General features: G+C 42.0%; 1 protein-coding gene across 1 annotated transcript in view; it reads right to left on the bottom strand.

Moving 5' to 3' along the window:
- Positions 1-13,503, bottom strand: part of cacng2a (calcium channel, voltage-dependent, gamma subunit 2a) — a 95,430-nt gene that overhangs the window by 38,349 nt on the left and 43,578 nt on the right. The window contains exon 2 of the mRNA XM_005921747.3: positions 3,652-3,735. Coding sequence (XP_005921809.1) covers positions 3,652-3,735 — 84 coding nt within the window. The remainder of the gene's footprint in view (positions 1-3,651; positions 3,736-13,503) is intronic.

Raw genomic sequence — 13,503 nt, forward strand, 5'->3', positions numbered from 1 at the left:
ATTAACAGACCTCTCTGCATTGAATCATATCTGTTATTAACCTCTGTCTCTCTTCCACAGCATGTCTTTATCCTGTCTTCCTTCTCTCACCCCAACCAATCACAACAGATGGCCCCACCCCTCCCATAGCCTGGTTCTGCCGGAGGTTTCTTCCTGTTAAAAGGGAGTTTTTCCTTCCCACTGTCGCCAAAGTGCTTGCTCATAGGGGGTCATATGATTGTTAGGTTTTTCTCTGTATCTATGAAGCGCCTTGAGGCAACTTTTGTTGTGATTTGGCGCTATATAAATAAAATTGAATTGAATTGAATAGAATAAATACTGCTAAAAATAATATCAAGAGACTAAAATGCCTGCCTGTGACTAACAGTTAATTTCCTGCTCCAGCGTGGGTCCACGGGCATCCACATCTCCTCCCCGCACATGATTTTTCCCTCTCATTGCTACACGTTGTTCGGTTTTAGTATTAGCAGATTGCATAACTAGGCGTTTTCTTCCTCTGTTTCTTCTCTCTCAGCTGCTTAGCACCCAGTAGAGCAGCGGATGATGGGAGCTCCAACACGGCATGATCTAAAAACCCAGTGGCGCTTTAGTGTGCCTCAGCTGGCTTATATAACCCCGTGTGGATGCGCAAACTGCCTTGCTATTGGGAGAGCTGGACTCACGGAGCAGACACACACACGCACACAAACACGCACAGAGAGAAGCTACTGACATGTGGCGTGCTCGTATGTATTTGTACATGCGTGGATGTCGGCATGAGGACAGCAGATCTGTGCATGTGCGGTGGAGCGGGGGTGTATGTTGAGCACAGTAAAGTCAGATTTGTCTGTTTTATGCTCGGCAGCCACATCACCGAATTTCTCACTCCCTCCTCCTCACTATGCTGTCTGATGACATCACCAGTGTGTCCCCTTGATTTTGGACGCCGTGCTCGCCGGTGATGTCACTTCCGTCGGGCCTTCACCTGAAGTGACATCATTCCTGTTGCATAACTATCCCCTCTCTCCCTCAGCTGCGAGAGCAAAGGCAGCTTTTCTCCATCTTTGGCCACCCAGAGGCACCGTGAAACTCCTCATTATGGAAATGCCAGGTGTGTCCGTGAAAGGGAAAAGCACCGATGTATAAAAGCATCACTGGGGTTTAACATGAAAGACACGCATACTGCATCCCACATGACCTTATCTTGCATACGGGATAAAAAAAAAACATGCAATGCTGCAAATCATCGTGACTGAGATGACATGAGGCACTGTGCAACTCCTGACATGTAAAACTATGAGTGTGAGGTGTGAGGGTGAAGAGATGCAGAGAGAGTGAGAGAGACAACGACCGAGAGAGGCCTGACCTATATAAGAAGGAGGCTGAAATATTTATGGATGTGAGTGTCCTAATTGGCAAGCTACTGGGAGCAATGCGGCCTTCTCCTCCAGTCACAGCCTGGGAAGAGGTTAACGTGCGCGTGCACAGAGCATCAGTGGTCTGAGGGCCAGACCGCTGCTTCTACCCCATGACTGTCATCCTCAGCTTGAGAGATGCCTTGTTATGAGTGTGATCTGCTTTTGCCAGGGCTATGGCATTGTTAGAATCATTACCAGAACTGTTATCGTAACCGCGGTGCATACGGGCGGGAACAACCGCTCAGAGCGCTGAGTCAAACGCAGCCTAATTGGCCAGGCTTAATCTCCAGCACTGGCACACACCGTTAGGCTGTCTGTCAGGCCTCGATTACAATCCCTGCAGACGAAGACGAGAGGATGGACACTTTCTGACTTACAGTTTCAACTCACTGCAGGCTGCAGGGGGAATGAGGTCAACCAGGGCTCGGGACATTGGCATTTTTATGAAGTATGACAGAGCGTTAAAGCTGGCACCTATGTTTAATTATGATGAGTGTTAATGAAACGTAAAAATTCCAGATGTCAGTACTTACAGAAAAATATAGTTATATGACCAAGTCATCTACACATCTATTTGTAGCAAACTTTAGAGAGTAGAGTTCAAATATTTTTTAACTTGGATGAAGCTCACGCCCGCCTTCTGTATCAAGCTATTAGGCCTCATTTATTAGCAGTGCATATACGCAAATCTGCATGTAAATCAGTGATTTATCAATATTTCTGTACCTGAATTTGTGTGCACGTTAGAAGTTCAAACCATATGTACGAAAAGATGACAAAGGCCTGGCTTTCTTTGGAAGTTTAAAAACAAATCTTGAATTCTATAAAAATGAATAATACTACTCCTTCTACTACTACTATTACTATTCATTACCATTCATTATTTAGAGTTTTCCACAACACTATGAGACACAAAAATATCAGGAATGCAATGAAATTAAAAAACAAAAATGTAAAGATTTGTAAAGAAAACAAAAAAGTAAGAGGGAAGGTCCTACACCGTTCCTTTTACTTTAACCTTTATATTTAAACATAATTCATTCTTACTTACTTAAAATTATGTTGCCTTTAGTTAAAAAAATGACAAATCGTTTCTGGATATTATGACTTAAAGTCTCATTTTCGGTCAAATGGTCACATGCTTTTTACCCTCAATCTGTCTTATGCTTTTTCTAGTAGTCTGTTAGTGTTTTCTCGTATCAACATTGGTGCCAAAATTATGATTTTTTCTTGAATTGCCGTGAGTGTCTCAGGGGTAATGATATTCAGAACCAAGGGGATGCAGTGGGGCACTTTTGCACACAGAGTGCACACGGAGAAGTTTAAGTAGTGCGAATATTTCCTGCTGTGCAATGAAGAACTGTATCTCCGTATCTACAGTTCATGAGTGACAGCTGCACCACACACTTCAGCAGAACAGAAACATGTACAGTCACTATCAGCTATCAGCAGGCCTGGAGCAGTCACAAAGTTACAAGTGTCCATATAAACTTTTCAGTGTGGATATGAGGACTCCAGCCAATGCGTTTCCAAAATCAGTATTACACTCCAAAAAAGTTTCTCTATGAAAGCTGTGTTAACAGATTGCATTACAAGAAAGAAGGCAGCTCATAAAAATTTCTTCTCTGTCCTTCCAAAAAAACAAACCAAATTAAATCCACTCAAAGAAAAAAGGATTTAAAGCTTAAGTGTGCTCATAAAAGTATTAACAATTAGTTACTGATTATTATACAGTGTGTCAAAAGAGGGGAGAAATCTCTAAATTGAATTTCTTATCTTTTAAGCAAATACAAAGATTAATGGGACTATTGACCTAGTGATAGTAACAGCACCTGTTGTGATTTTTAGGATTAGCAGGCAAATGAGTCCGACAAGCATCTCTGTCTTGCTTGCACAAAGAAAAAGAGAGCAGAAATCAATGGGCTGTGTTTACAGGGTACACAGCCGACTGTAACACTGCACGTTATGTTACACACAGCCAAGCAGTAAAAACAGACGAGCTGCTTGGCAGGGTTCAGCCTGGCCAGCCTCACGCTAAAGGCAGGAAGAGACGGTGCTGACACACGGGCCAAGAGCAGCGACTGGCACCGTGCTCCAGTCTGAGCAAAAAGTGGAAAGAATTTCAAAAAGAAATTATAGAAGGAGACGCAAAATTCCTGAAGTGATTTTTTTTCTCATGTGGTCACTTTAAAGACAAACAGAAAAAAGTCACAATTTTTCTGTATGTGAAAGTAAAGACTGAATATATACTTACGCAAGAAGTACTCAGATGGGTCTGCTTCATAATCTGTTTCCTCGGGAAAGTGGTCTATCTGTTTACACATGCCTTTGAAGTTTCCTGTTGAGTGAAAACAGAAAGAGGGTTCAGGAGAGCTCTAAATGAAACACTGCAAAAATCTACAACTGGAGTCAGTTTGATATCAGACAGACACGTCGACCTTTTACACTCCATATCATCAACAGACTATGTATCCTCAGTTCTATTGAGGAGGGAATTTGACTTTCCTCAACCAGTTACTACTGGTGTACCAGACTGAATCTAACACGTGGGCCATGCCAACATTACTTGTTTTGTTGTGTTGTATAAGTGAAGTAGATAAAGGTAAAAACCGCTTTGCATGTTCATGTTTTTGTTCTTCAGCTTTTCTCAGTCTGACTTTTTAAAATATCATTTTCACAGCTCCACAACTTGGAGGACAGGTTCAAAGGTCCTGAGCAAGCCATGGTTGTTTTTTTTGGTCTTTACTGTAAGTTAACTGAATATTTTAGGTTTCAAACATGTACCTCAAGGTGCTTTATACTGTAAGGTAAAGATCCTACAGTAATAAAGAGAAAACCCAACAATCAGACAACGCCCAGTGAACAAGCACTTGGCAACAGTGGGAAGGAAAAACTCCCTTTTAACAGGAAGGAAGCCTCCGGCAGATCCAGGCTTGGGAAGGGGCTGAGGGGAGCGACACAGGACAAAAGTCCCACTGTGGAAAAGAGCCAGAGTTTAATATTAACTATTAATTAAACACAAACTGTTTATGATCATGCACAACACTTTTGTTCTTTTAATGGTCAACACAGACAGTGTCATAACAGCTCATATGAGTGGACTGATCTCTTTAGAAAGCACACCTGAGCATCAGGCCTCTCTGGCAGCAGTTGGCAGCTTGTAAACAAGAGCTGTGCAGCTGGTGCGACCTGGAGCTGCTCCAACTGCCGTGCAGAGAGAACCTCATCTCTTTTTGGCTGACACCTCGCCGTTCAGGTATGCTGTCCATCCAGGAAACAGCATCCCTCTCCTCTCCCCTCCCTCCAGCTCTTCCCTGCCTGTCTGCTCCGTGCAGAAATCTGGCATTGATGAGGTCACTCAGGGTGACGTGGCGGGGGAGGCACCCATAAGGCATCCATTATGGTCACCTGCTGCTGCAGCGAGGAGGCAGATGCCTGGCCGTTTGATTGGACCAGATTAGTGTTTCATTAACTTCTTCATCTCCTTTCCCTCCAGTGTCCCTCTAATTAGGGGAACAGGTGTTGGTTACCATGGTGCTGAGGAGGTCTTGGCAGCGAGGCATGATGGGCACAGCGGGATGCAGTTATTGCTCTGTGAATGGCCCACATACAGCGGTGGGAAGGGGACCCCTGGTGATGACCACTCAGATATTAAAGAGAGCGTCACCTGACAAAACAAGCCATCAAAGCGCCCTCGATCGACTCTCTTATCATTACCTGTGGGTTAGCGCCAGCTGTTGTCTGGTACGAGTATTGAATGGAGAAATGTTCATCTGACTGCCTCATTGTCACTTGTAAAGTTTGCCTACAGATGTAGCAAAAATACTACCATAATTCAGTAAAAATAAAAACGGGCTTATTTTGTAATGAATGAACATTCGCAGATACTAACAAAGCCATTAAACTACTGGAAAACACGAGAAATAGATGAGCTGATGCAATTTAAAAAGCACAGGTCAGACCTGAATGGTAAAATCAGGTTTTCTCTAAAGGATTATAAAATCATTTAATTTAAATATCTATAAATATAATTTTTATAAATATCTATGGAAAATTTGCAGTCAGCCATTTGGCACGCGCCATATTCACCTTCAGATTCCCCTTCAGAGTTCTGAAAGAGGTCTGATTACTAAGAAAAGAAGAGGCTATAAAAAGTTGCTAAAGAATGAGGTGAACTCCTTAAAACATTGATGTAGTCCTAATATTTAGTCCTTCTTTGACTAAGAAGTTACAATAAAAATACAACTGTAGTGAGGTGAAGAGAGTCTTTGTAACTGAAACTGAAACTCATTTGATCTTTGTGACACGGTTCCCTGTTAATCAGAAGATCACTAACTAGTCATAAAGGGATTTACATAGTCAATAACAATGCTCAGGCACTAAGGTGGTCAAAGTGTGCTAACAAAATATCCCGTACACCATTACATCACCACCCCCACCAGCAGCATCCTGACCCACTGATGCACGGAAGGATGACTTTATGCTTTTTACGCCAAATTCAAAGTACAAATTGAGAGTCGTCAGTCCATTCCTGTTCTCAGCTCTAAACTTTTATTTTTCTATTCTAGGATCTGCAGGATTTCTGAATATGGTCACCTATGTGGATCATTTAGACAGAAGTACAGAAGCTCCACCCACCTGGTGTTTATCAGAATAAAGTCAGCTTAATGGAAGAGGAGCTAAAGTTCACATATCACACGCTGGATGAACTGAGGGGCTGCACTTCTCATACAAAACTACTCTAATAAATTCAGACAATCAAAAGGTGTGAAACAGTGTACCACTCATTTATCGCTTCCAATCCATTAATAAACAACGAAATAAAAAGGATTTTCATCATCAGGCTCTGTGGCAAAGAGGGGGGAAGACAAAAAGAGAGAAAAGCAGGCAGAAAGACAATTAATGGGAAGGAGGAGGAGAGATAAATATAGGAAGGGCAGGTAACAGAGAGGTTTTGAAGGACAGCGAGGGAAGATGGAGCAGGAGGTGGAATACATCAAGTCTGAGTGTCAGTGTAATTGCTGAGCCATGAATAGGGCCTCCAGAGTTTACCGATCCTCCACAGTTTTGCACTTGATGCTCTGATATATGATGTGAAGCTCCTCTTTGGATGGCGGACCAAATTTCCAGTCAGCTGCTGGGTGATTTCTTTTCACTAAAGATAACTGAAGCTGAAGGAAAATAATCCACCAAAGCTTCTGTAGCTTCTGTAGCATGCTAGTTTCAGTAGTGAGTTGGTGACTACTGCAGGTGTAACCCCACCGCCTTCTGCAACTACTACCCCCAGTCAGTACCTCTTCAACATACCTGCTTAAATAAGCTTTAAATAAGTTGCATTTCTGGGGGAAGAGAGGTGAGGGGAGACACACTTGTGCCTCCTCTCAGAGCATATTTCACTGAAAGATGACTTGTGTTTACATACGACTACATTACACACTCCCAGTGGAGCTGTCTGAGCAAACTAGCAGCAGCAGCAGCAACCCACAGAGCACCATGTGTGTGTCTTAACAGCGTTATCAAGTGGGTGTAAGATTTGGTTTGCAGCTGGCTGGCCTATCCACAGTTGTGTGATTTGTAATACCAGCTGTGGAGAGTGGCCTATTGGGGGAACCACTTCAATTAGCGTGCTGAAAGATTTATGTGACACTTAACCGCTCCAAACGGTCCTTTTCTTGTAAGACATGTAAACTCAGCAGGCTGGTAAATGTTTTATAATGGCATTTTCATTTCAGAGGCCTCCCCACGTGAGTGTGAATGCAGGGGCACAACGCGGAGCGATCCGTTTGGCCATTAGGAGCTTTGGCAGGGGGACTACTGGTGAATGGGAAGGTATTACTGAAGACTCAGGTGTTCAGTGGGTCAAAACACTTATCACTTTGAAGAGAAACACCTGTGTGCACTGAGCAGCTCTTGTACTTTCAGCGCAGTATGCCGAGTAACCAAAGAGCTCTGTGTTTAAAATCACAAGGCAGCTGGAAAATCATATTTTTCCACCATGAGCCAGGATGAAGGTACAAACATTTTTTTAAAAGATCCTAAATTCTTTAACAATGCAATGAAGTTAATGGTGTTTCCTGCAGAATTCAAGTTGGTGTTATTTTAAAAATTACAAAATAGAGTATTCTTAATTGAAACGTCACACATATTGCTTGCACAGTTCTTCTACACAGAGAGAAAAAAATACAGTACATTGCAGGTGATCTTGAAATAACTTCAGAAATACCTTGGCAATATTTTTCAGACAAAGCTTGTGTTTGAGTACAATTTAACACATCCTGAACATAGTCAGTGCACTGCACTGCAAGCAGCTTTAAGGGGCATCCTCTCGAGAAGAGACCGCAGTGATTTAGTATTCAAAAACCAAAAAATGTCAGGGAAATTCAGTCACTTGTAGCAACAACAGGTAAAAAAAAAAGTGAAGTGAAGTGGGTGGTACTGAGTTAAACTTTTAACAATTTTCAACTCAGCAACTGAAGCAACTACCAACAGGAGCAGGAGGTGGTCAACACAAAACAGAATCTCTGAATGTTCAACCATCAGCTAAGATGTTCAGCGTTACAACAAAACTGGTGAAATCGATGTTTTCTTTGCAAATATGCTCATGTCTAGCAGGTACGATGCTTCACCCTAAACTGAACTCCAACATGCTCTCCTTTCCAACTTTGCACTTTCACTGTGCATTTATGTTGATGTAGATTCTCAATCCTACAGTTCATGGTTGGTTGAAGTGCTCAAGTCAAAGCAACTGGACTTCATTTGGTTCTTGAAGATATTTCACCTGTCGTCTGAGAATCCCAGTATTTACCCTGGAGTGGGTTGTCAGCTATTAACTATCAAGACCCAAAAGAAGCCAAGGACTTTAGAAAATTTCAGTATGGCTCAAGTCTAAACTTCATGAAGTCAGTGAAGTAAGTGGAAGAAAATAGCAATAGCGCGTTACTTAATAATATTGATATAATTATAATATTTATAATAATATTTTTCATTGAATAAGATGAAAAAGATTTATTCCCCAATCAAAAAAAGCTTCCTTCTATAGAAGCCTATGTGTGAGGGGCAGGGCATGCTGCAGGCCTCTTATATGCTGGAGCACCACGAATCAAACACACACTAGCAGACGAAACCACAAGAATGCACGGTTACACTTCACTAGTTGAATCTAACTTGTTTGCCAAGTTTTTAGCATGTATCTTGAATATCATGTGCATACCAGTGTGTATGAAATTTATTGTGCTTTATTTAGCTTGTTAGAGTATAAAGATCTAGCTATTAGCTCTGTAAAGTACAGCAGAAAGTATGTAGTATGTAATGATACCCTTTTTTAAAACAAACAATTAACAAGTCATCCATGAATTGCTGTACTGAATTAAATCACGAGGCGTTTAGTATTTTTTTCATCCTGGACCAAAATGACTCTACTTATGGTTCAACAAGTACTACTGATTTTAGCCATATTAGCAGCTCAAAGTCAGGCCTCAAGCAATGCTAAAAACAAGCTAAAATTAAAATGGGAACTGATCTTTCGCTGTAAAACACGCTGGAGGTTTAATGTGTGTTGTCCGGTGGATGTCAGTGTGTTTAACAAGGAGTAAAATTAGAGGAATTTTAATATAAAAACCAATTTCTCTGCAGAGAAGCATTATAACATGAAGGATGAACAGATAAAATGAAGAACAAAATCCTCAAAGGACTTCAGATAACTTAACAGAATAGATGAAAAATGAAACTTTTTGACACTTCTGAATATTGAAATAACCACAGCCTGCTCAGCCGGACTGAAAAGCAGCAAGTGACCATGATTTATTGAGCTGCCGCCATAAAACGATAGAACAGGTTTATCTGTGATCTCTTGCTGGGAGTGAGCCATCACCAGTCCCTCCACGGACCCTTAGCTGTGGTTGAGGAAAGTCTTTGAGCGTTGTCCAGAGAGGGTGTTATCCTGACTAAGTCAATCAGCCCAGACACCACTGACCGCCGTTCCCTCCTATACTGGGAATGAGCTATGGGCTAACCCCATGTCCTCTGTGTCCCCTCCCGTCCCCTGCAGCCATAAAGCACCTCATTACCACAGAGCCTGGAGTGGCAGAAACACTCAGGAGTGAAGTACAGTGTGTGTGTGTGTGTGTGTGGCAATGAGAGGGGGTAGGAAGGTGAACGTACAGATTTACAGTTGCCCACAGCAGCAAGGCTCAGGGTCTAGTCCTGAGGGGCCGGAGCTTATCCAGCCGACATCAGGCTCATTTTCACGGCCCTTACACAGCACATACACATAACACCGAGGAGGAGCTCTTGTTGGTCTGGTGATGTTGCCATGTTGCTCTTTATTCAAGCTTTCCCCAGGGTGATGTTCACATTTAGGTGCAGGATATTGGACCAGCTCCAGCTGAGGCAGACCTCAACCCAATGTGGATCTGTTCCAAAGTTTAGGTGTTGACTGGTTAAAAAAGGTCCGTGACGAAGCTGAGAAAGTTTTTCTAATGCCACTGATAGCACAAGCATGGGCCCTGGCCCCTGGTTATTACAGGAACAGGAAACACTAACTCCTATTTTCTCTCTTGCCATCATTCTCGCAGGCAGATTTCTGGCCTGCTGCTGAGAAATTTCTTCAAGTTTTAAGGCAGCTTTGAGTCATTTCTTCCTCCTCGACTGTGAGTTAATCTCCATTTTGCTGCATATAGTATGATCGAAGTCACTGCACAAAGCCTGACAGAACACACACGGAGGGATTTTAGCTTACTTTCCTTCTTTTTCTGAGTGATTAAACCAACATATCACACAACAGTATCATCAGCAGTAGGTGAGATCCTGAAATGCAGATGAAATAACAGTAACAAGGAACATGACCACGTATGATTCATCTATCTGGTTTTATATCCAGCGCAGAAGAGCATCAATATTCCTGCTTGAGCTTTCCAGTTATTTGACACATGAAGATCAGTTTACTTGTGTGTCTTTGGAGAAGTTTCATCTGAGAGAGCGACTCAAGGGGGATCACTTATCATTGGTCTAAATAAAGAGGGTTGAGTTGGACTTTCATACCTCAGTGAGAAGTGGGGAAGAAATGAGTGAAAGCTGTTTTAAAATTTGCAGAAATTCCTCATCATTGGTTTACTAAGTTGAATCAAACTAATTTGTGCTAACAATTATCTTCATTGAGTAGCTGATTAATTTATCTGATATAAAAGAACAAAAAGCTCAGTTACACTTTCTACACACCCAAGATGACTCCTATCCCTCTTTTTAGCTGTTTACACAAATAGGGATGTTTATGGGATGGAGTCTACGCTGCTTACAGTGGGTGAGGGACAGGGGACACACTGGACAGGTGATCAGTTAGGTCTATTACAGAGATGCAGACATCCATTTGCAATCATATCGGCCAATTTAGAGTAACACGTTAACCTAACGAGTCCCCCAACACTATTTTGCTAGAGTAGTTCTTTAAATACAAATTCATCTCATCTATCAAGCTGACTGAAAAGCCTCCCTATCGCTGTGTTATTTAAAGAGCATGATTTCCTAAAGTACTGCCTAACTTCAAACTAAGCTCTGTTTAAAATAAAGTGTTTCTAATAAAAAAGAAGCATAGATGATATATGAAAGATCAGTTGTGTGGTCAAGTGAATCTTATGCAGAAGTGCCTACAACCTGCGGAAACTGCTCTGGCTGCAAAAAGCTGTTTATGATCCAATCTGTGGAAAAATGGCCTTGCTCTCTTTTGATCTATATGATGAGATTATGGTCTTAATAAGTTGTTGCAAGTATGCTTCAATACACCATGATGCTAGTTTTTAAAATCTGGTTCCTATAAAGAGTGAAACGGGATAAAGCAAGTTGTGATTTATAGTCTGTTTTAACTTGAGATTGACAAGTTCTAGTGTAAAAACGTGCAGTCAGTTTCAACCTTCACTCATCATTTATATCTGTTTTTCAAATTAAAAGTGGCCAAAATGCTGGAGATAGGGCGTTACTAACTGTTGATGGAATTGGACCTCTGCTTGCTGCCATAATGCACTGAAAACTATAACACTGCACACTGAAAAAAGTGCAATAAGCCAGATGCTGAATTTGCATATAAGGAACTCCCTATCTTGTAATTGTTATATATTGTTTAAGGAACCAAGGCTTATCAGTTTATCAGACTGAATTATGTTGAAATGAAACGGAGTAGTCATGTTTTATCTCCAGAAGCTCCGCCCCCCAGAGCGGACTTTGCAGGAAAAAATGGCTGCTCCGTCCACCATGTTTTGTCTTGCTTTGGAAACTTAACAGCAGTCTAGAGTACTTCACTTCGAAGGCAAATAAAATTTAAAGCTAAAATAATGTATATATGGACCTTTACTGAGGTAACATTTTTTTTACTGGTATGTGGGCTGGTTATTGAGCAACATGAAAAGCAAACATAAGGCTCCAGTTAGCTAATGTTGATCAATATCTAATGATGTGATGATCAAATTAGTAATAATCAAATGTAACGTGGGTTAAGATTAAACCTAAATAAACAGACCGTCACAAACTTTCATCGGTGTCTGCAGTAAGTGGTGGTACCAGCAGTATCTTAACAATTACACAGAACTGGACAAATCTTTCCTGGATGGCAGAGGAGAGAGACGTCCGGGTCACGCCTGCCCACACATGAAACCCTCTAACAGTCATCAAGCACGATAACTGCTGCCACATTGCTGCAAACTGAGACAAAGGTCTGATGAGACACAAACACGTAGGAGGTGCATGATGGGAAGGGGAGGGTGGGGGGTTGGGGGGCTGCAGGGGGGGTCAGGAGGACTTGACTGAGTAGGAGGTGCAGTTTAAAGAGAAAGAGTTAGAGACAGAGAGATTCAAGCCCACTTCTGATTTGCCAGTGGGTGGCATTCTCGAAAACTTTCCAGGCAGCCACTGAGTGCGTCAGCATCCAGAAACCCCTCCTTCCCCTCCTCCATATCCTCCTCCTCCCACCTCCATCCTCAGTCCCTACAGCAGCCGTTGCCATGTGGACATCAGAACCATTCGCTGCGGTTGCCATGGATATAGCTATCTGGGATCACATGGTTGGAGCCGGTGAGGTGTCTTTAACCCCTGGACACAAAGCGGCTTCAGTGACACAGCATGCAGTATTAGTCAGCAGCTGTTATAGTACCAGCACGGCAGCCTGTAAGCTAGCGCTGACTCCACACAGAGGCCTGCAAAGGCAGTCAGGTATGCTTGTGTCCTTTCGGGTCAAACATATAAACTTACTGTTGGATTACACTACGGATGGAAAAAGATATATTGCTTATATGGGTCATTTAACTTCACAAATGAACACAAATGGTCTCCTCTAGTCTGCAGTTACAATATTGCGGCATTCCCATGTGGATGCATGCACAGGTATGAGCAAATAAATCCCCTGTGGATGAAAAGGTAATGGGTTCATGCATGTTACACATTGACATCATCTCCCTCCTAATGAACAGCCATCCTAGCAGCAATGACAAGATCCCTAATCGTCTTATTCATCATCATAATCACACCTTATTCATCCTTATAATCACTATATTCATCTTGGTAATGACCCTGCTAAGGCTGGGAGGCTCATGTGCACCATCGCTCCCAATACGAACACACACACACAATACTGGGTCTTTTTCCATGTCAGCACTGGAGCAGAACTGTTGCTAACACTTAAAGACGCAGTTAAATGACAGTTTATGCACTTTTGTAACATATTTTAAATATGCAGATAAGGTATCACTGCAGTGAGGATCAGCCATCAAGAGATTTCATTTGATAGCTGCAAAATGGGGCCTGACTTCAGATCTGGATACAGTGAAGGCTTTTTTGCCTCCACCCACACCACCCTCACCTGTGTTGGTGAATCAAGGAGGCAGAGGAAGAGGCTCAAATGGCACTTAAATCACACACATTGAATTTTAGAAGTGCAAAATTGGTATTTTGTAAGCTGGCATCTAAACACAGCTCCAACCAATCACAGTACAAATAATTAATGTAAAATGTTTTTGTTTTTTTACAGAATGCCACTAATATCAATTCCTATATAGTCACTAACTCCTCATTCTGTTTGTCTTTCATCGTTCTTTTTATAAAGTGTAATCATAGTTTCTGATCT

The sequence above is a fragment of the Haplochromis burtoni genome, unplaced genomic scaffold (genome assembly GCF_018398535.1).
Source record: "Haplochromis burtoni strain Fernald_Lab_line unplaced genomic scaffold, NCSU_Asbu1 Contig_52, whole genome shotgun sequence".
Taxonomy (NCBI): Eukaryota; Metazoa; Chordata; class Actinopteri; order Cichliformes; family Cichlidae; genus Haplochromis; species Haplochromis burtoni.